At 41.4% G+C, this 23,561-nt stretch overlaps 1 protein-coding gene across 1 annotated transcript; it reads right to left on the minus strand.

Moving 5' to 3' along the window:
- Window positions 1–5,458: 5,458 nt before the first annotated feature.
- Window positions 5,459–6,472, minus strand: NEUROD6 (neuronal differentiation 6). The gene has a single exon (XM_062567897.1). The coding sequence runs from the start codon at window positions 6,470–6,472 to the stop codon at window positions 5,459–5,461; it is 1,014 nt and encodes a 337-aa protein (XP_062423881.1).
- Window positions 6,473–23,561: the final 17,089 nt, after the last annotated feature.

A 23,561-nucleotide genomic window follows, 5' to 3' on the forward strand; every position in this document is an offset into this window, starting at 1 on the left:
TCCTCAACTAGTCCTGAATTTCAGCAAAAACTAGAATATGACTTGTTTCTGTATGAAACATTCTAAGTTCACTGTGTCCTAGAATTAGATAGTGCAAGTCGTGCAGTTACAGAGATAGATGTGGAAGCCTAAGGAGCTAGTGACAAAGAAAAACAGCCAAGAGAAAGCAATGTTTTGGAGGGAGAAGGGGGAGAAAATCTCTTTCAAACTAACAACCTTCGTGGGGGATGCTAATGTAAGGCCAGACGCAAGTCATAAGGATATTCCTTACTCCACTTTGCCAACATAAAAAAAAAAAAAAAAAAAAAAAAAAAAGAGAGAGAGAGAGAGAGAGAGAGAGGAAAAAGAAAAAAGATCCAGAGAGCTTTTTCCAGTGAATTCAGCTTTCCTTTCCCTTTCCCTAGCTTCTTCTTGCACATCCTCAGTGGAGAGGGGTGCTCTGGAGGAAAATAGGCCATCCTCTTGGCATAACGTGGAAGAATTTTGCAAGACGACTCGCTCAGGTCTTATTGTGAAGTGAAGAGGGCTTGTGAGTGCAGTTCTGCATCCCAGCGCCTTGTACGGTAGTTAGATTTGTATCAGCGAGACACGACAGGTCTGCCCTTGAGATTGAGTGGTGGCACGGTGCCAGCTGTTCGCCACGCTGATCTGTTTCTCTCCAGAGCAAAATCGCAACCTGCTGCCATGGTTCAGCACTGGGTCAGACCCCAGCCACGCTGCTGGCGGGGTTTGGGTTTGGAAGTTGCTGAGATTGTGTAAGGAAAGTTGCTTTTATTTCAATTAGCCTAAAGCAACACCTTGTCTCCTATTTGTGTGTGAAATGCTGTAGGGTTTGGGTACCCTCAAATTAAACCCGCTTTGACCTTGATTGTGGACCATAAGATACAATTGAGGGCTTGAGTTAAGCTAGATTTACAATTCGAAACACAAAAACATGCAGCTACCCTTTAATTTAGGCAAATATTATTTGCTTTTGCAAGGAAAGATTCTGCCATGTGTTTCACTGGGATTTCATTCATCTTTATTGATGGCATTTCACTTAATTTGCTGCCATTTGACAGCCCTAGAGGCAAAGGGGAGAAGAGTAAAGTAGGGGTAAAAATGGGAGAGGGAATTGCTAGTATGGAAAAAAAAAAACCCCACAAAAACAAAAAACTGCCATCACATTTGTGTCTTTGCAGTTTCCATACACTTGAAAAATCTTTGTGCAGATAGCTATGAAATGAAAGAACACAGACAGTCCCAAAGGGAGCACAGTCAGGATGTGTCCTCAAATGAGTGTATTCTTACTTTAATGCGGAGGAGCTCATAGAGTTCCTCTGAGATCTGGCAAAACGGTGATTACCCCTCCCTCCATCTTCCTAATCACAATGGGATTTGTGGGACACTGATTTAAATTTTACTGATCAGGTATTTTGAGAAAGATTTCAGAGGTGCACCCTGGCATTAGCCAGTCCCTTCTAGTTGGTGCTTACTGGTTAGCCCAACACTGGAGAAGAAAGGGTCCAAACCCAACCAGGTGCTCTCATGCCTCCCACCCGTCTTTCGATCAAGCATGTCCTCGTCTTCAACAGGGCTGACTGAGGTCCTGGAACATGACATGTAGTATCACTTCCAGTGTTTTTATTAGTAAAACAAAAACATTATTTTGCTAGCCCTCATCTGACTTCCTTGAACGTCTTTTTATGCTCCTCTGTTAGAAATTGGATACCATGTTTGATGGACATTTAATGTGAGCCAGTAGAGTCATTCCTATATTCTTATATAATTAGTGTATTTCTGATACCATAAGAACATCCAGCGCTTTTAAAATCTTAATAAAATATTAATCTGGGAAATAAAACATGGCAAAGAGTTTCACTGTGTAAAAACAAAAGAAAACAAAAAAAACCCCCTCCAGCAATGAAGTAGCTTTTCATCTGTCAGCTTTGGGGTTCCTACCTTTAAATTTGACAGAAGGCTTCATTACTCTTGTGCTGGAGGACAAGAGAAAACAGAAATTTCTCACCTATTTTTTCTGGAGTCATTGCTATCTTACATATTTTTATCCTCAAGGAAGCGAAGGCAGTTACGAGGAGAACAAGACAGGCAGAAATGAGCAGTTTTGTTTTGCTTTACGAATGGAGTTGAAAGGAGACGAACCCTATAACACGGAGACTGGCTAAAGAAACCCACTGGCATTTGTGCCTGTGGGATTAAAGCATTAGAACCTTCTTTCTGCTTGGATTTGTTCTCTTAAAAATGCAAATTCAAAGGCTTTTATAGATCACTTCAGAGCTCAGAGCCTGCATGTTCTGTGACTGGTCAGCTAAAGAGCATGGAAATGTCTGAGCATGTGAAAGGTAAGGTATGCGAGAGAGCCCATGTGCAAGGGAATTCCCGATCTCGATATCTTTTAAATATTCCATAGTCTCCCAGACAGGGAATGTCAATTTTTTATGCTGTCTCAATACTTTTCTATGACTTGCTCTATTATTTATTCTGGACTGGCTTTCCGATTTGCAGTGCCCTGAGCAAGTGTGGTGTCCGCCTTGAGCTACCAGAGGGGGAATCTGGCTGTGAATTGCCTCCCCATCTGTCATGGAGTGAGGAGAAAGATCTGAACTGGCAGTGATTTTTTTTTCTCCTCCCTCCCTCTTGATTCTACTGCCAGAAGGGGAAACTGGAACTGGCCCATGAGTTATTCAGTTAATATAGGGCCACAGAGCTGGAGACCCCCAGATTGCAGAGCCTGAAGTGCTAACACTCCCTTGGGTGCCTGCTACAAATATTGTGAGAGGCATTTAGTTCCCTTGGTGCAGAACTCTACAGCTGCTTTGTCGCTTCCCTCTCAACTTATGTAAACGCACCCTTCTCCAACGCAGCAACGCGACTGTCGCAGGCTGCTTGCTCTGCGGTGCTCAGCAAAGTTTCAGCCTCCTGGAGGAGGCTTGTCTTACAGAACTTCACTAAATAAGTTTGCTGCTCCTGCTCAGTGGGACAACCCTCCACCCCCAATGGATCACTTGCTGCTGGGTTCACTTGTTTGCAGCTCCTTGTGATATATTGGTATCTTTTTGCAGTTTCTCCTTTGCAACTCTGTGCCGAGGACCGCGGGCTTTCTCCTCCTTGACTGACTTCTTTTCCCTTCTATGTTTGCCTTTCACCAGCCCATATTTTGCTGTTATTCCAAATTACCTGATATTTATCAAAAGGAGTTTATTTTGCCTTATTCCTTCACTCTCTTTTCTAAACCTCTGCCATATTCAGTGTAAAACACCTGGGATGCTTTTGAACTGACAGTTATCATCACCGTCTTTGTCATCACCTCATCCATGGCAGAAAACTGCTGCCTGCACCTTGCACAGTTCCTGATACAGATGAAAGGTGAAATAACCTTGAACCAACCCCTGAACTGTGGATCAAGACTCTGTTTCCAGAATCTCTGTTTTGGACCTGGTATCTGTGCCTAGAGAGGATGTTATTCAAGCAGAACCCTGGTATCTGGCACTCACACCTTGCAGGTTTGGGAGCACTTAGTCTTTGATCCAAGTTTTGAGCCCTGGGTCCCTCTCCAGTTTTTGAGATAGCCCTGCCTAACCTAGAAGAGATGGACCTCGGGCTGGTTTGTCCTGCAGGAGTAACAGCGCTTGATGGTGCAGACAGTTTACAGGAAGTTCTACCTGTGAAATTAGGTACAAGACAAATTATGAGGAAAAATCAGCCTGTCCCCTCTTTGTCAAGCTGCATAATCGACGGAGGGTCTGAGGTTCAGGTGTCGTTAACAAACAGTGACCCAGACAGTGATTCAGCCTGCTGTCTCTGTCTGGCATTTTTAAATGTAATTTAAAAAAATGATTCCTGGCTCATTCACAGTATAGCATTTTGGTCCTCAAGGTGAATGCTTGTCAGGTAGCTGTTATTCATCCCTCCAAATTAAGAGGTCTTGCTTGCTAACGGACTTGAAGACTGTTTTTTTTTTTTTTTTTTTTTTCCCCTCCAAACCCAATTGTTCATTCCTCTTGTCACTTGTGCAGCTATTGTAGTTATCTGGAAGTAGCTCTTAGCAACTAGAAAAAGAATAAAGCTCAGTCGCGCTCTACTCTGTTAAGGTGTGAGTGTCCACACAGGCTTTCGTATGTGCATAACTAACCTGGTTTGAAAGCGCGTCTGCAGTTCACTGATACTGTTGTTCATTAGCAAAGACTAAGTTTAGCAGTGACCGGGGAGTCCTTCTCTTTGCAGCTGATACACTGCCCTGCCTCCTGCAGCACTCCACACGCCAGAGTTTAAGGCGATTACTGACCTACGTGTTCAGCCAGAGCCCTTCCCTTATGAAATTCAGCGTTTGCATTCTGTCGAGTATAAAGTCACCTACTTCCTCGAATCAGTATTTCATTTAGCACATAACAAGCATATAGCTGCTTCTGAAAATGGTGCGTGGTTCACCCTGGTAATTCACGATTTCCATCCCCAAACGCAAGCGCTGTGGGAGTGCAGGGAAGAATAATGCTGTGTAGGCAAGACCAAAGGCAGCTGTATACTGTGAAATAATAAGTATCAGGCAAAACACAGTATCACAGCTAATAGATGTATTTTAAAAGTGGAAACATCTATGTTTAATTGCATTTAAAATACGTAGTGAGAAACCACAGTTATACATTGTTATAACAAACCTTTACATCTGGAGTCAGAATAATACAAAAAAGTGCTGATCATATACGGTCAGAGTAACTGAGGCAAAATTTTGACAACATCTTCTAAAATATTAGCATGTGGCCCCTGCCAGCAACACTCTAAAGGTCAGGTTAAATAATCTCAGTGGCGATCACTGATTTTCTGTAGCTTACCCAAAAAACAACAACCAAAAAAAACTGTTCTTTTTTTTTTTGCATAGCTTTCAATATTGCTGCACTCTCACCTCTGCATTTTGCAAGCCCATCTCAGTTCTGAGATAATTTCCTTAAAGTTCTGAATATCTTTTTTTATTCAGTTCTCCTCAAATACATAATATATAATTTCTACCAATTATAAATACATCATTTTTATTAATCTGATTTCAATAACATGCATTTGTATAATTACTGTACAATCAAAATAGACATTGACTTTACACAGTGTGTATGCTTTTATTTCAGTGATACGGTTTAGACACACTGCCCAACAAATCAAGCAAACAGGAAAATAAAAAGGAAAAAAAAAAAAGGAGGGGAGAATAGGGAATAGCCTCTGGAAGAAAACAGAACCTCACAGTGTTTACAGACCAAAAAAAAAAGAAAAAAAAGAAAAAAAAAAGGAAAAATACTTATCAGAAAAAGGATTTATTAATACATAGAAAATCCCCACAATAGTTGAAACACACTTTAGAAACTAGTAAACACGTTAAATAGAGTTGTGCCAATTACGCAGTGCCCAAGCATCTGCTTGCTCTTAATTAGATGGGGAGGTGAATGACCACTGTTTATTTTCATTTTCCTCATTAATTATGAAAAACTGCATTTAATTCATCTTGCATGGTGAGAGACTGGCTGCGCAGATGTAAGTCGTAAGGGAAGTGGCTCTCTGTAGGCAACCTGAACATCGAGCTCTGCCCAAGGGGACCCCTGGGTGGCACTGCACAGTAATGCATGCCGTAATTGTAATTTTTGCCATAGTCCAAGCTTTCTTCTTGCTTCAGGGAAAATATCCCATTATAGTTAATTGGGGGAGGACTTAAGGGACCTTCAAACTGTGGGCTGGCGCACTCGGGGGAAGTGCTCTCGTAGAAGGACTCGTAAGCGCTGCAGTAATTGTAGGGTTTCATGGACTTGGCGTTGTCGAGAGTCCCGTGCCCTGGGGGGGTGCCGAGCTCAGGGCTGTGGTAGGGGGGGTAGAAGGTGGAGTAGGGCGACCTGGCGTGGTGGGCGCCGTCGCCTGCCTGGCCCATCAGGAAGCTGCGGGCGTTGAGCTGCAGGCATCCCGCCACCAAGTTTGTCGTTGGCTGGGACAGACCCTTGCACAAGTTTTGGACGAACGTGAGCAGGTCAGGTCTCTTGCCAATTCGCAGGATTTCAGAAAGAGCCCAAATGTAGTTTTTAGCTAGTCTTAAAGTTTCTATTTTCGACAGTTTTTGCGTTTTAGAATAACAAGGGACCACTTTCCTTAAATTGTCCAGGGCATCGTTAAGGCCGTGCATCCGGTTCCTCTCCCTAGCGTTGGCTTCTTGTCGCCTGAATTTGATCCTTTCCATTCTTATCTTGCTCGTCTTTTTTTTCCGAAGGCCCCTTCTCCTCGGCAAACCGTTCTCATCCTCCTCTTCTCTCTCTTCCTCTTCCTCCTCTTTTTCTGTGTCTTCTCCAGGAGATCTTTTAATATTTTTCCCTCGGAGTACAATCTGTTTTGAAAAGCTTTCTGGATTCTTCATTTGCTTTTGGTCATCACTTTCTCTGGAAAACTTTCTGCACATCTGGGATTCTGGCATTACAACAGACTCATCAAATGGTAGTGTTAACATGGTTCTATAATCTTAAGTTACCTGAAAGAATGCCAGCACAATATTTAAATATTTCCATTTGTAAAGTTGACAGACTTACACACACATCCTCATGCACCTTTCGTGTGCACGCGTTACATGTTTGAGGGCATACATGCGCGTACAAAAACGCACTATGTACGTTTCTCTCATAAAATGCCGGTTGCAATTGCCTTTTTACGTGCTTGTTTATTAAAAAAATAAAAAAAATAAAAGCTGCCCAGAATTTTATAATCACTTGAAATGTTCATGATCTTGTAACTAAAAAAAGCCACATGTCTTACAGATAAGTAGACAGTAAATCAACATTTAAAATGTACAGTTAACTCCCTGCCCGTTTATTTGATTTTTAAACAAGCCCTTCGAGCCCTCACCACCACAGAATTCAAAGAAAGGCAAAACATGATAAAGCAATACAGAAATTTCATTAATCCAAATTCCCCTGGGTGAAAAAATGAGAAGAGCGAGAGCAGTCTTAAAATTGAAAAGTGCCATATTTCTATTAACTAATAGTTAAATATTTTAAAATCGCTTTTTGACTTATATTTCAGAGTTTTTCTTTTCCCCCCTCCATACTTACTCTCTCGTGAATCAAGACTTTAAACTCCAGTAAGTTAGTGGGTGAGGGAAAAAAAAATTAATGGACCCCCTCCCCCAATTACTTATTTAGTAACATAATTAAAAATGAAGTAAATTTTTTTTCCTAATGATTGATATGAAAATAAATATCACATGTATTATTTCTTTCATTTTAAACAAAAAGCAGGACTTGTCTAATACTAAACGTATTCAGATTAGAGTTAGGAAAAAAATCTCTCCACCTCGTTTCTTTTTCTTTCCCCCCACAAAAAATTCTGAATCATATAATATATTTTGGTTAGAAATAATTTATTTTCTTTTTCTTTTTCCTTCTTCCTCCTTTTTTCTCCCCCGTGAATTTGGAGGGGAAAATTCCCTACACGCTATAGCAGTGTTTATGTTCTGCAAGGTTCAGACGTCTCCCTCCAGCTAATATCTGACAGGAAGGGTCTGTGGATTCTGCCTGCAATAGTGCACGTGTGTTCAGAATCCAGAATGAAATGGGAAAATAATTTCCTTTTCAAATGATTTTGCTTTTGTTTTCAGTTTGGGAGCAGCAGATACTTGGATCCACAGTCCTCAAAGAGAAAAGCAAAAATGAATGCAGGGACTTTTTAACAGAACAAAACTAAACAAAAACCCCAACAAAAGACTAACTCTTTCAATATTGTCTACACACTTGCAATATTACATATTACCCATGAAAGTATGCAATTGCATCAGAAGAATAAAATGTTAGGAGGAGTTAGTAGACAGTAAATAGCATACACAAAATACAAGACAATGATACTGTATCTTTAAACACTTGCATGCACACCCAGCACCAACTGAAATATATCTTTATTTGTATTACCTTAGCTTTTTATTTCATTCAACAATCAGTTTTCATTTTTTGCCTTCCAAATCTTTTCAGTCTGAATGTCGCATCGTCTCCTGGAGCCTAGATCTGTGTGTATCTGCACTATCTCATTGATCTCTAAAAAGTGACATTGATGCCAACTGCCAGAGCTGGTACCCATGCCATCTGCTAGTGACGTCACGGGGCAGAGAAAACCACGTGAGCCTTTCTCCTGGGACCTTCATTCTGCACTGATCATCTGGCATCCCTCTAAGTGGGTACCAGCATTCATGTATCAACACAGAAGGTTAGACTGATAGAAAAAAAAAAAAGAGAGAGAGAGAGAGAAAGAAAGAAAAAAAAAATCTGCACCAGCATTTCACGTACAGGAGGTGCATTTCTACTGGAGCTGCTTCTTTTTAGCAGCCCTGCCGCACGCCCAGACATGCCAACGCTTGGTGCTCTCCCTGCCTACAGGTACAACTGCCCCGTCGCTGTTAGTACGGCATTGTTTATAGGGAAAGCGCTGCCTCGGATCGCTCCGAGTCCCGGCCGTGCACCTGGTACCCAGGAGGAAAAAAAAAAAAAAAAAAAAAAAAAGCAAGGAAGGGAAAGCAGCAGTCAGGAAGTGATGCTGGTGCTGTCACACACACAGCACAGTCACGAAAGTAGTTCTTGTGCGATGCCTTTCGTGAGTGATTTCGGGGTGTCGTATTTATTTATTTAAGTGTAGTGTGTTGCCCCAGGGCGCACAGCCACAGCAGCAAATCTCCCACGGGCTCAAAGAAATCCCTCCATCGTTTTCTTCTTTTTTTGACAATCCCCCCCCCCCCCAAAAAAAAAATGGAATTTGAGGGGAAACTGGAAATACAATGTCAAGACTTTAGGACTGTCACTCTTTTCCAGGAAGGAGTGGGGTGCCGCACAGCTCCAGACACGCACCCGTGTTTGCTCAGCACCTTGTGAGGCACCTGCTCTCTCCAGGAAACGCTTTTGCAGCCCTAAATCGGGAGAGCCAAAAGGAAAAAAAAAAAAAAAAAGAAAAAAAAAAAAGAAAAAGAAAAGAAAAAAATCTCCACCCGCCCCTTAGCCTTTTCTCTGTGTGCCTGGCGTTTTTGCAAATGCTTTCCTTAAACCTCTTTAAGAAACTGAGGTCTTTGGGTGCGCATCCTTCCCCCTCCTAAATCCTTTCTCGCCACTTGCCTCTTTTCCCCCTGCTCTCGTGGTGCCCTTTGGCGCCGGGGCATCCCCTGTTCCCGCCAGCTGCCTCGCCTGGACTCTCTGCTCTTTCTCCCTTAACCCTTTTGTCTCTCTCAACAGGCAAGAAACTGTTAAAGGGAGCTGACAAAGCCGCTCCGCTAAGCCCTGCCGTGGAGCCTACGGCAAACCCCACCTTGGGTTTTTTAGGAGTGGCGTGTCACGTCTGAGCACCAGCGAGGAGGGAGTTGCGGGGAGAATCTGTCGTCTTAGAAGCATTTTTATTTTTATTTTTTTTTTTAAGTTTGCTTTTATTATTATCACGTATCACCGCTTTTGAGGGACGGAGTAATCTCTATTTTAAAAAGTGAGAGACTGAGTATGCTCTTAGTATTAAAATAATCCCTGGCAGAGCTGCTATTGTTACGGGTCTGTGTCAGCGTTTCCATTATAAATCCTGTTTTTGAAGGGTTTATAACTCATCTGCTTTAATTCACACTGGGCCCAAGCTTGGCATTAATGTTCTCAGCCCCGATCCAATTATTTTGTTTTCACAAAGTTTCATTTAAATCTATTTGGGCATTTTTTTGATTAAAAAAAAGAGGCGGTGGCAAAATGTGTGTGTGGAGGGTGTGTTATGTGTGTGTATGTGCTTAAGAATTTTAGGGACTCTCACTTCAGAAGAAAAGAAAAAAAAAAAAAGCCTTCTCCAAACTTTGTGTTTTTTTCACAGAAGTGAGAAATATCAGGTCATTCATTCCTTATGGAGCGCAGGCCTCATTTTTTTTAAAGGCAAATGTATTTGAAGCGACAAAGATGTTAAAACTTAAGTGGCAACTGCTCAAGAGGAGCAAGCACTGTACTATTCGTAACATTAATTTCATTTTATTCCAAATAGTACAGTTGGTGTAACAGAGGAGAGGGTAGAATCCCATTATTCTCAATAGGAATTTATGTATTAAGATTTACATTGTGGAGGGTCCTAAGGGTTGTCAACCTTTTCAAGGGTTTTGCATATTCAGAGTATTATACAATGCACTAAAATCTAAATATGCAAAGTCCTGAGGAACCAAACCCTGTTTCAATGCATACTAAAAATACTACAAAAAATTGAAAACAAGGTTGATACTGTAGTGGCTCTGTGTTAAAGGAAGGACTGTAAAATTTCCAGCTACAGTTTATCAACCTCCAAAATACACTTTCATAAAAATATTCCCCCCGCCTTTTTATTTTACTGCTGGAGTATTTTCTTTTTTACACTACTCAAATGTTATTGTAAAATGCATTTTTGGATGGCTCTTATACTGCCACTAAAAATAAAATAAGTGAATTATTTTGTGTTGAAGGATTCCCTCTGTAGTAGTAACATTACATTTTTGCAGATTCTTAATCCATCATTTGACCTTTTTAGTATTTTCAAATAAATAGCGGAGAAACAAAATAGCTGAGATATCAAGGTTTAAAAAGCCTCTACTGTGCATGCATAATAACTTTTCATAAGGATTTTTACTACACATTTTGTATTATGGATCCATGATATGCAAATGTCTACTGCTGTTAATATGCATTCACAGCATACCTCATAACTGCTGCTTTGCTGTCTACTGTGAATGCATGTTAAGAATAATACACAAAACGCAAAATTAAATGCATGCTATAGAATGGCTACACGCACCAAGCGTATTACGGAGCACATACTGCAAAATCTTTTTCGGTGTCTGAACTGTATAGTTTCAAATTAAAATAGTGACTCCATTTCAAATGCAATATTTTACTATGTTAAATGCAGCTAAACATTAATAGATTCATTGAAATAATACGGAGTTCAAAGGACTGCAGAACCTCCACAATGCATCGAGGGGACTGACCCAAACTGTACTGAGATCAATGGGAGTCCTTCCAATAACTTCAGCACACTTTAATCTGAACTCCAGGGAATGTTTCTACTCTTTTTTTTTTTTTTTTTTTTCCTCCTCCATGGTGCTCTCCTACTTGTCCTGGTCCATAGTTCCCAATCACACAGTAACAGGAGAACTACCTCAAAATTACAGGATGTCTCAGCGATGTTTGCTCAGGAGCAGTTCCTGATACCGCCACTCACATGGTTCGCAGTGTTGCAGTCTGGGTCATGCATGGGCAGCAGTGAGACATGGCGGACAGCAGGGGACTGTTCAGGAGGGAGAGAGAGAACTGAATCTGACCGCTTTTTCCCTTGTCTTTCCACTGAAATCTCTAAAAGTTGCCACAACTTTGCTCCCTGCACGCGTAAAGTCAAGGCAGCGGTCCCACAATGCAGAACTCCCTCTTGCTCACTGCTACCCTGGAGCAGATTTTCTTTCCTTCTGCAGCAACTGTGTGCAGAGTCCAAATACCTGGGGAGGATGAGAAAGACCTGCTCTGAACCTGCTTGGCACCATGTTTGCTGTCTATGCCAGAACTGGACCTGCAACACGGTTTTGCTGGCAGCTTCTCCCTGTGGATACCTCCACTGCTTCAGGGGGGAAATGTATGCCTGGTGTAACCTAAATTATGAGGACAGGCTGTGAAGGGCAGTGACCAGATGGGCCAAATATGATAATGAATGATGAATGTAATGATATGAAAAGCACTTGGAGGAGATGGAAATACCTGTTCTTTGTTTTGTTTGATTTTGCTTTTACAAAAATAAGGCAGCTTGAACCTGATCAATGGTATCTTGGGCTGGGAGACCACAGTTCCCAGTGAGATTCTCACTTACAAGACCTGGGGCTGCCTGTAGAGGCAGGACCTTGTTCCTTTGGAGGGGCTGCTGAGGAGGAATGGGGTGGCTGAGGAGAAAGAGCTGGGCCAGTGTGCTGTCCGGCAAGCCATTGGTACTCGGTAGGGCTGGAGAAACGGTGATGTGCCTCCCTCCTAGAGCCAACCAGCCTTTTTCTACCTCTCCACGTTCCCAGTGCACTGGGGTAGCTTCTGGACCACTTTCTGAGGGGGAGCAGCCGTTCCTGTGAAATTGGCTTAGCCCTTCTCCCACTGCTGATGTGGAGAGGTACAGGGATGTGCATCCTTCTCCCAGGGGAGATTAAAGAAGATGCTAATAAGGACCCCTGGATTCAGAGAACTAACCTACATTAGTTCAGGAGGATTCGGTTCAGTCTGACAATGTGGTTTTAACCCAGCTGCTAATGCTGGAAAATATTATGAATGTGCTTTGCACTGTCTAAGCCCCCTGTAATGAGGATGTACTTTTTGCTCTAATCAGACATCCTTCGTTTTATGTTTTGAATAGGCTGTTAGGGACAAATATGAAAAAGCTGCAGAGGGGTTAGTTACTCCATTTTAATGGGAGTCACTTGAGTAAAACATGAATTTAGAATCTGAAAATGGACTTTAATACTAATTGAATATGGTTAACCAAAAACGAGTTTGTGACTAGAAATTGCTCCAAGATTACTGAAGCACATGAATAAAATGGCTTTGATTTAGGTATGACATGCATTTGGCATAATCCTCTTAATTTTGAGCTACTCCTGCTTATACTAATATAAGTGGGTTGAGAGAGAGTAGGACCAAATAATTCAAAGAAAAATGTGCTTAAAAAAATTGAGTCAAATCTGCATTAATCTGATTGCATCCCACCTAGAAAAGCGATGGCATAATATAGATTGAAAGTTTTGATACCAGATTAATAGGTAATACATACCTTGCAACAACATGGGATTTAAGGAGCTTGAGCAAAATGTTCTAGTCAGAGCAGTTGTGTTAATTCTTGCAGCTGCAGGGCGTTAAGAGCATTCCTGCTGATTTGGGGTGTAAAGCAACTCTGGTATATCTGAGAGACTGTTTTTTTGGTTCATACTCAGTGACTGGGATTGTCTCACTGTCTGCTAATCTACCTTGAAGATGCTCCAAAATCAGTAAGTTCTGTAACCTTTTGAGGGTCTACTATGGACATTTGGCTGTGGCACGTATCCTGACACTGCTGAACAGGGCATTACTCTTTAATGGCAATCCCTGTCAAACTGCTAGTTATCAATGCTGCTTTTTACCTCTTTTCTTGTTCTCCCAGTGCCTACAGGGATTCCCAGGGGTGATCCTTCATTTTCTTTCTGTTTTGAGGATGTCTCTGTCTCTATCAGAGTCTGGTCTTGGGGACTGGATTTGCAGCGAGTGCCTTCCAGAGGTGGCAGTGCGGGTGTGTGACCCTGCAAGCATTGCACTGCTCCCCGTTTCCCAGGCAGCCCCCTGGCCGAGGCACATGCTATTTCCTCCAGAAACCTAGGGCACACCTCGCAAAACCTGTGAGTCTGACAGGCTATGTTCTTCTCCCTCCCACAATCTCCCCCTTTAAGAGGCATCTAATGGGAAATTCTCCCTAGACCATCCGTGCGGAGTTTCCCAGTGCTTTCTTTTCCCTTCCTGGAGTCTGTTCCCTGCAAGAGGATTATGCACTCTGCAGTGAGTGACAACATGCTAAACTTTAAATCCTGAGCCTGCACTGGGGCAGAAGCCCCTCTTGGAAGCGGTGGGAGATCTGCGTAAGGAGCAGCGGTGAGGAGCAGAACGGTCTCACAGAAAGCACATGCTGAGATGAGCAGTTTGTTTAGGACTACGCAGCATGCTCTAAATTAAATGTGAGATACAAGGAGATAGAGAAGTTAAATTAATGCTGGCTTGACAGAAGCACAGAACAAACCCCCTAAGAATAATCTTCTGGTGGACAGTTTCCTTCCAGGAAATTATAGGAGCTTTTGGAAGGGGAACTTCATAAAAGATCCTTCCAAACTTTTTGGAGAAACTCTAACATTTCTATTATTTGCAGCAGACCTTTGAAACTCAGCAGGGAGAAAGCCCTCAGGCTAGAGAAATGACTTTTCTTTACCCCCATGAAATTTTATCCAGGTTCAGCTGAGCTGTAAGCTCTCCAGAATCATCATTTCCTTTCTCTTGCTTGCACTCCTCAGGCAAATCTTAGAAGCATGCTGAAATAATATCTGAACACCTTAGAAAAAAAGACCTCAGAAATAACACTTCCCTTAAATCTATTTTAAAGGCACGTTATTAAAGTTGAGAAGTTGTGTGGCTGCAAGTAGGAAATGCCAGATCTACAGTTGCCAATGAAACCTCAGTTCTTTCTCGTGTGTGTGTGTATATATATATATATATATATATATATATATATATATATATATATATAAGTACACACAGGTAGTTTCTTAACAGCAGAGCTCACCTGAGGGGCTTGTTCTTTCAAAATAGTTTTAAGTAGGGGCCCAGTAGCTCAGGTTTACTGTATAGGAGTATCTACTCCTTTTGGTTTGACTGTCTTTATCTAAATTTATGACCCTCTTGTCTAAAGCTCTTCCTGAGATACTAGTGAGATGAAGATAAGTAAGGTTTCCATTCAAAAGGCAGAAAAGCTGTTGGATCAGGTATCCCAAACTGTTTATGAACTACAGCAGCCTCCCTTATGTTTCTCATACCTGCTTGATGCTTCTGACTGCTTCTAGCATTTGCATTTGCCAGCCAGCAAATGCAGCATGTGATATCACATGTATTTAAAGATCTCTTTACTAGAAAGATGTCCTCATCAGAAAGAAAGATAACTTAAAAAAAAAAATCCCCACCAACCATCCCACCCCAATTTTTATCTTTATGACATTCTTATGGAGCCGCAAAATACTACTTTACGGAGGGAAGAGAGAGGTACAAAGATATTACAGTGCAGATCCTGAAGTGTATGTAAGCAGCTCATTCCCACTGATTTAAAATGCCCAGTGCAAACATTAGGAGTATTCAAGAACCAGATGTCTATTTGATTAAACACTCCAGAATTTATTTCTGAGGAACAGATCAGATGAAGTGTACAGTCACTGAATCCTCTAGCTTTGCTGCTCTTTGTTATTACAGAAAACTCTACAAATCTTCACTGATTTGAAGGCAGTGGAAGATGGATGCTTTGGAGGATCTCGACCATTGCATTTTGCCCCAAAACACAAAATGTTTCTATTACAACAGAGAGCGGGAGACCTGTCACTTGAGCTATTTTATCCACTTTTTCCCCAGACACCAGAGGAGATCAGGTGACAGAATCTGACCACAAGTAGAATGGCTTTTTAAAATTTTAACTGTTTTCTGGATCCGATCCACTTCTGAGAAAGTGAAAGGCACAGCCAATTTCAGCTCAGCTGTCAAATGGTGTTGAATTCATATTGGGCGGTAGTGAATTTTTTCCAAAAGGAGTTGCCCACTTGATGTTTAAAGTACATTTTTCCAGTGATGAATGAGCTATTACTTTAGTTACTTAGGTCTGTAACTATATGTTTCTCATCTTTATAAAAATCTCTTTAAATGTGTTTTTTCGCTAGATTTCTTGGGGAAGTGGGCACACTGATATTGTAAGATGTAAATTTCTTCTATCTCCACTGCAAGCATCTTAGTTTTCCTAGGACAGACTAAAGAAGAAAAAATTAAGAATAGAATGGTGGTTCCAAAATCTTCAAGCGTACCAGAGAAAGGATTTATGCCTATGTTTCAAGAAAAGGTTTTTCTCTGACTTGTATACATGGTTTGGGGTAAGATCAGTGGCCTTTCTCTAGGAAATGGCATTGTCTAACAACAGTCAGTAAAATTAGCCCAGATCAGTACAAAGTTGCATACTGCCATAAGGTGAGTTTAGGTTATAATAGATACAGCCTGAAGTAAATGGTAGCTTCAGAAAATTACATATTTTTACACTGTGCCTGTGTAAAGGACAGGAGTGTTTGTTACTAAAGGTAAGGAGTTTTGTAAGCCTTCTGGTTTTCAAGCTTTCTCATCCAGCAAGCATCGTGAAAATGGGTGTTTCCCGCCCTGCTATGCAGCCTTACCCTATGCAATGTGCAAAGGAAATCAAGTGGTATCTTTTGGCAGTCCTGAGGCTTGATGTTGCTCCTTGGGCTGGCTAAAGATTCATCTGAATCTCTGAGCAGTTTAAAGCAAGCACGGCCAGAATGCACCCAGTAGTTTGGCAAAAAGCCCTTCTTTTTGGCCACATTCCCTTTTCTAAGAAGGAAGGTTGGCCTGCTGAGCCCTAAGCCTGCTTTCCTTTCCTCTCTATTGTGCTAATTGCCAGAAAAGGTGACTTTCTACCTGTTTGCATGGTCTTACTGAGGGCTTGGCTTTTTAAGCCTTGAAAGTACTAGGAAAAGGTCAGAAAGGACACAGTTTGCAAAATAATTGCTAACACCATCAGTGGTCAGCAGAAACGGTACCAGACAGGTAATCTTTGTAAATTAGGAAACTTTTTTTTTTTTTTTTTTTTTTTTGCTATGGTATTGTTAATATCAACTGATATGTATCTGGCCTTATTTTGGTTTCTTTGTGATTGTCTTTAATTAAAATTGCTATGTTTGGAGAAATACTTTTTTTTTTTTTCAGTTTGATTCACTCTTACAGCAAAGTGACTAGGAGAAGAAAAATATACTTTACCAAGCATTCAGAGAGATGCATTCTGAATAATGTACTATAATATGTTCAGGCTTGGGTTGAAATTTGATGTGCACTTCCTGTCTAGAGAGGCATCCAATATTCTGCACTCCACTTTTGGATTTGTAGGGCATCTCACTATGTAAAGCCATCTAGGTAAAATTTATCTGAAAAGGCTATTTTGCTATGAATTTTGAAGACAGCCATGTGCAGAACATTTACTGTCACCAACAGATGGTGACTGGAATAGCTGTCTCCCTGTATCTCTAAGCCCTTGAACAGTGTAAATACAGGCACCGCAATAACAAAGTGGTGGAGGAATTGGTGAGATACATGGTATGTTACACCCCGGTCTCTGTAGCTTGGGGTCCACATCCTGAGAGGTTCAGAGTCCCTGCACTCTTCCTCGGCTTCAAGGTGTTGGCACAATAAAATCTCTGAGATTCAGGTTGGTGCGGTCCTTGGAATAAATAGCGAAGCAATGCTAGCTATTGCTTTCGGTTTAATACCTTATTCATTTGCTTCTTGCGGTACCAGCTAACACCAGTGAGCTCTTTGCAAAGACACTGTGCGAATGCTCTGACTTCCTTAGAAACAGAAATCTTGACTAGGAATGAGATATTTACAGATTGACCTTGAAACCTGAAATGGCAGAAAATGGAAGGTGCTTTCTTTCAGCAAATTGCATATTCTTTTCAGTATAAAAATTTTTGATAGATTCTAATGGAAATTTCATTTTGTGACAAAGTAAGCAAGGTCTTTATTTCATGTCAAAAGCACTCAAAAGAATACTTCTTTTCAAAAGCATGCATAATATAAAATCAACCCCCCCCTTCCCCCTCCCCCAACGAGACCTTTCAATGGACGATGAACAAATATGTACTTGAAGTTTTGCGTTGTGGGACTTCTTTTTTTTTTTTTTTTCCCCCACTCTTTGCTTTTGTTTCATATCTGAAGAAAAGCAAGTTTAGAAACATGAGCTTTTTGCAAACAAAGAGAAGTCTGAGCTTCAGTCCTCAAATCTCTATAGCACCTGGGCTAAATTAGTGTTTTTGAAAGACAAAGCTCTTTTGGCCATGTGTACTGGATTTGCAGTTTTTACTTTATTAATCAATTTCTATATCATTTAATATATCATGAAATTCCAATAGCCTATTGTTGTTTAGCTCCCGGACAGAAATTTTTCTATGTTTCCCCTCAATTTTTTTTTCTTTAATCATCAGCAGTTCTCTGAAGGAGTTTAGACTCCCCCATACCCTCAATTCCATTATGCCAAACACAACACGAAAAGATAGCCTTTGTTAAAAAGTTTAATGTTCTTAATTAGTAGAATTGTCAGACTAATTAGAATACCAATTAGAATTGGCAGGGCTATCGTTAATTTAGAAGTGCTGTGGTCTAGTGTTAATCGCTATTAAACCTTATAGTTTGTGAAAGAGAGGGAGCAAGGAGATGAATATACACACATGCAACCTCCCTCCCCTCCCATTTTAAATGTTAAGGGTCCATAACCATAACGATCTGTGCTGTCAATGTGTACTTAGGGAGTGTTTAATCCATGGAGACGTAGATGCAAAGTTAACAACTGTTTATGCACAGTTATAGCATTTCCAGATAAAAACTTTGTACTTTTTCCGTGCGCTACTATTAAAGCTGCAAAATCTGATTAATGACTTGAAAAGACACTTTCTCAGAGCACTTGGGAATCTTTATCAGCCACGCGCAATCGAAATCCACTTCCCTTTAACTTTTGCTATTGTTAAGGGTACTTTGCATTTCTTACGGCGCACGGCGAGCACAGATCTCACAGCGCTGTGCAGCGTGCAACGACGGTTCAGAGCCTGCTTGTTCAGTCGGGTCATACCAGCGTTTTATAGACCGTTATCGCTCAGGCTCGCAGGGTGACTCAGAGGTGTAATCGAGAACTCAGCAACTTTTGATCTCCTGATCTGACCCACAAGCACATGTGCCCTTCCCATCCATGTAATTCTAGCTGGTAGGTGATGAGAACACCGTGGAACAAAACAGCTTTATTTTTCTGCCTCAAAGGAAAACAAAAAACTTCTATTAAAACTATGTATTTAAAAACATCTGTTCTTGACTGAAACCGTAAGGGACAACTTCCCAAAGATGGATGCGGTGAAGATTCTTGTGAATTGCCTGAGCACCATCTCCACACGCACACAGACCCAAATTTATGTGCACAAGCGATTTGAAAAAAAAGAGTGCACAGGTGGCTGGAGAAGCCTGCGATAGCCTGGTGGGTGCAAATTCCAGGCGCAAACATAACGTTTCCTGTGTACAAGTGTATTTTCCACTTTGATGTTTTCTCCAGCTGGGCCAAATTACCTCCTGAAATCTCTTACTGGTGATAGACTGAAGCAAGAGTGATGTTACTGATTTATATTTATCTGGGGCAACGGTGGAGCGAGGTGAAAGAGGATAGACTGACGGCGCGGGAGAAAAAAGGCCAGGGGCACTTGTCCATGGAGTATGCAGTTACCTCTACTATAATGTAGCACAGCTTAAACATTTTTGTTGTTACTCTTTAGCCTGATCCAGCTTCAGCATTTCTCTATTTGCAGCCCAGTTAATCCACAGTCTTATAAAATCCTTGCAGACCCAAATGTGCTGCCTTTTCTATTCCACAGCAACCTATAACTTAGCTTCCAGGCAGTCAGATGTTTAAGTTGCAACTTGTAAGTGTATAGTCAAAGAACCTTTGCCTTGTTCAAATGGTATCTTATACATTAATGCTTTATTTATGCTCTGTTTATAAAAAGCTATCATAGAAAATGACGCATATGTGTCTTGGGTATTGCAGAAAAAAAGGTGTGAATTTACATACTTTATATAAGACAAAGGAGTTAACATTCAGCTACAAACTTAGTCTACATATTTCCTACCGTGTTACTGTGCGAAGCTAAAATTTCATACTGGATAGGAAAATACTGAGAAAGAAAAAGAGTTAAGATATGGTAAAAGAAATGTACTGCGGAAAAAACAAATTAATTACATAAAAATTGAATTAAAATGCTTGTTTGCAATTAAGATGGGCATTGAATGTTAAAGAACAGCATACACAATCCTTTTCTCTCTGCTCCTTATGTTAGAGCTGTGATTTAAATGAGAAACTGAAAGAACTAAAAACTAGTAACTAGTATACAAAAATTAAACTTCTTCCCAAAGCAAATATTTTTGAACATGCAAGAGAATCTCCAGAACCCTAGCTGATTTTTTTTTTTTTTTTTTTTAGGGCTTTTTGTTATCTGAGGGGCTTATTTTCTTTAACTACTTATACATTTATTTCAAGACTTCAGTTTGGAGCTGTCATCACGGGCAATGTGGTTAAGCCAACTAGAAACCATTACAGCATTTAAAATCTCACCAAAAGTTTACACCAAACCCTTCAGGCCCCATTTTCAGCTAGAGATTTTCCAATTCGGGACAAAAGAGAGACTTCTGTTTTCTCAGGCTGCTGCAACCTTTGTTCCCAGCTACACCATAGCTTAAGGTCTTTGGCACTTAATCTTACTGACCCTGCAACTTGCTAGTATTTCTCTTTTGTCCAGACACACACACGCAAATATGATGATGCTAAAGGTAGCAGCAAGGCTCGGTCCTTGTCGCGGAGCTGTTGTGCTGTCAGCGCCAGGATGGAGGTGCAGCAACAGCCCTACGCGTGCGCACGGAGTTATACAGGTGCTCACTTGCCCTGCGGTTCCTACGCAACAGCCGGCTGGGTGAAACCCGCCTATCTCAGGTTGGTTTTAGTTGAACTGGAAGAGCTGGGCACTATCTTCCCCCAGAGGTCCCAAGTGCAAGGACTTGCCTTTCAGCGCTTTCCACTAACTGTGTGCGCGCGGGGGGGGAGTGTTAGGCAACCTGCCTAGGACAGATAATTTTTTTGATGACTTGTGTTAGGTTGAGCTCCACTGTGAACCTCCACGAGTTCAGTACTTGAACTGGCTGGGAGTATTTTGCCAGAATGATTTTCTCATGCTAAAGCAGTTCTCACAAATCAATTTTCATGAGAACATTTTGCTGTTACTAAAACTTGTTGATTTTTCTGCTCAGAAAGCCAAAACCAGTCATACGTGAGGTCAATAAATCCCAGCTGCAGTAATTTTTCTTCTGAGCTGGAATCTTTACTTTCCAGTCAGTTAAATATTAATGTGTCTGCCCTAGATGCACTGGCTCATGGGACCTGCAGCGTGGTCCCCAGTTTTTCTTTATGGGCCTTGTTCTCTGGCCATAACATGTCTTCTATTATGCAGTGAAACCTTGTCTCTGGATGAGTGTCCCTGCACATCAAGATTAGTACCCTAGGCGGGAAGCCTGGCTTTCTGGGAATAACTTGCTCCTAAGCAAAACTTCGGTGATGCAAAGTATCCTCATAGAAATATGTATTTTTGTCTCATGTGTCCAGCAATGAGCTGCAGGTTTCTTCTTCATATGTCCAAGCTGAAAAATTTCAGTTTCTGAAATTTAAATATATTTTTTCAGTTGAAAATACTCTAAGGGAATATATCAACTGGAATATTGCAGCATTTCATCATGGCTGAGATTGAAGACAAGCTCTGAAATTTTAGAATAACTCACTGGAAGGATGTTCTGATTTTGGTTTAGCTTAGCTAGTTCAAGATACCCTGCAACTGCGACTGCTTTTTTAATGTATTGTGTAACAGTGTCATTCTTTCTGCCACAGTGTAATGCAGAGAAGTATCCCCCAACAAAGGTGGGTGAAGGATTTCTAAATACAATCAAACAAGAAAGACCAGATCTTTTTATCACCAGTAGGTACGTGCTGGTTCAGCTCTACTTTTGTGACTTGACGTGGTGGAAGTTCCTGATGCTGAAGCAGAGATCTGCTTTATGCTGCTTCTGGGAGCCAAATTCAAGTGCAATGGCACTTCTTACGCTAGCATGGTGCATGCGGAGCCAGAGTGGCACAGAGCACCTGGCCACCGCAGCACCTGCAGCCCGGCACCCAGCTCCCTCGTGCTCCTGCTGCTGCTGTGCACCGGGTGACTGCAAGCGCAGCTACTCTGTCCTGGGCTTCCCGAGCCCCGTTACTGCAGGGTCCCCGGAAAACCCCCCCTTGCCTTGCTGCAACCCATCCCGCGTGCACCTGCCCTCTCATTGCCGCAGTGATGCGGGAAAAGAGAGGGAGGAATCAGTCCGTCTGCTCTTTCAAGGCAGACAAAGAGCAGCCTCGGTTTGCTTCTCCGGATAGCTCACCACTTGGGCGAGAAGGCATCCCTCTCCGGGAGTGCCTGGAGGCAAAGAGCTGTGGTCATGGAGCTTCAATATAGACAAATGATTTTGCCATTTTACTGCTATTTCCCCACTCGTTATTTTTATTTTTTGCTTAGGTGGTTTGCAGTTACCATGCTTATTCATTCTATTGTTTGCCTTTAGGGCTTCTCCGCGCCTTTTCTCCACCATTAGTCTGTTTGCACTTTTTTTCTTTTTTTTTCCCCCCAGTGATTTTATATGTAATCTTCATTTTAATCTAGCCTTTTAGCTGTCCTCTTGTCCATTGTAGAAGCAATTGTTTCTAAAGAGATGAACAATATTAATTAATTTTAGATTGGTACAAAAGACCTTGTGCATTATGTTACCTCCTTTGCTCAAGTGTTCAGGTTTCCCTTATCTTTTTCTCTTCCTTTCTATTCTGGCCTTATTAAAAAAAAATTAGGAAACAGAATAAATCAACTGCCAAAAGCAGATGATTCCTGAAAAAGGAAGGATCATGTAAGAATATAGTCCGCTACCAAGAACAGAGGAATTACCCTATTTGTTTAGAGCTCAGATCTGTCTCATCTGGTATCTGGTGTCCGGCAATAGCTGTTGCCAAAGAGAGGGACCTCTAATGAATGTACATGAAGGTTAAAAAGAGATTACCCTTGTTAAGTCTCAACCCGTTCTCTAACAGTTACTGAATTCTGTGAGCCCTGAAGCATGACCTGAAAACGTTATTGTAATTAATTATGGTAACTCTGATATGAATAACAATTCCTTTCTGCAAACATACATTTCTGAATGCTACTTCTTGTGGCAGAGAGTTTTCCTGCCTAAGTACATACTAAGTGCAGTCCATTTAGGATGCTTTATTCTGTTTTTCTTTATAAATCTCCTTATGTGTATAAGCAAATGTGTCACATCTTGGATCGGTAAAATGGCTACATTTTAGCCGTCTTTTTTCCTCCCTTTGTATCGCTGAGACTTTTATTCCTTGAATTAGAATGAGCAGGACCTTGTTCAGAATCCATCAGTATCCTTGATGAATTTCTGGCAACGGTTACTGCACTGCCATAAGGTTTCCTAGTTCTGCACCCTTCTTCCAGACATCTCTGAGTCAGGGCACAATTGAAGACAAGCCTGCAAATTAAATCGGTGTGTTACACATTCTGTTGTATTTGGGCCACCAGTCCTTCTCTCGGGAATAGAGGGGGGAATTCAGCACTCAAAAAAAGACACTGGAAAGCGGTGACCTGGTGCTATGCGTTTGGATTGCGCTCACCTGCAAGCAGCAAAGCAACTCCAGGCAGCTCCTGCAGAGCATAGCATGCGTCCACCAGAGCAGGGCAAAGAAACAGGCCACGGCTGCAGTCCTACCTCTTGCTTTGCTAACATTAAATTCCTCTCAAACAGGGCACTAATAAATAGTGAATTGTATATAGCAAAATGCTAACAGAAGTCAATAGCAAACGTAGTGCTTTACTTGCCAACAAAAAGCAAAAGTGAAAATGTTAACATGTGAATGCTACTCTCCGTATGAAGAAGTGCCATGTTCCAAGCATAAGTGCAAACTAAAACCCCATTTGTGTGAATAGCTAATTATAAGGGTGAAAACACTGTCAATCTTAATGCTCATCTGGGATGATGCCTTAAATGCCAAATGGGTCTTGTCCTATATGTTAAGGAAAGTCTTAATTTCACAGCCCTGACAGGAGAATAAGTATCAGCCAGAAGTAACTGAAAGGGAATAAACATAGACTATCACGATGA

Source organism: Rhea pennata, chromosome 2 (genome assembly GCF_028389875.1).
Source record: "Rhea pennata isolate bPtePen1 chromosome 2, bPtePen1.pri, whole genome shotgun sequence".
Lineage (NCBI taxonomy): Eukaryota > Metazoa > Chordata > Aves > Rheiformes > Rheidae > Rhea > Rhea pennata.

Bases quoted from the DNA above. Each gene is read 5' to 3' on its own strand.
- NEUROD6 (XM_062567897.1), bottom strand. From the start codon at position 6,472: ATGTTAACACTACCATTTGATGAGTCTGTTGTAATGCCAGAATCCCAG.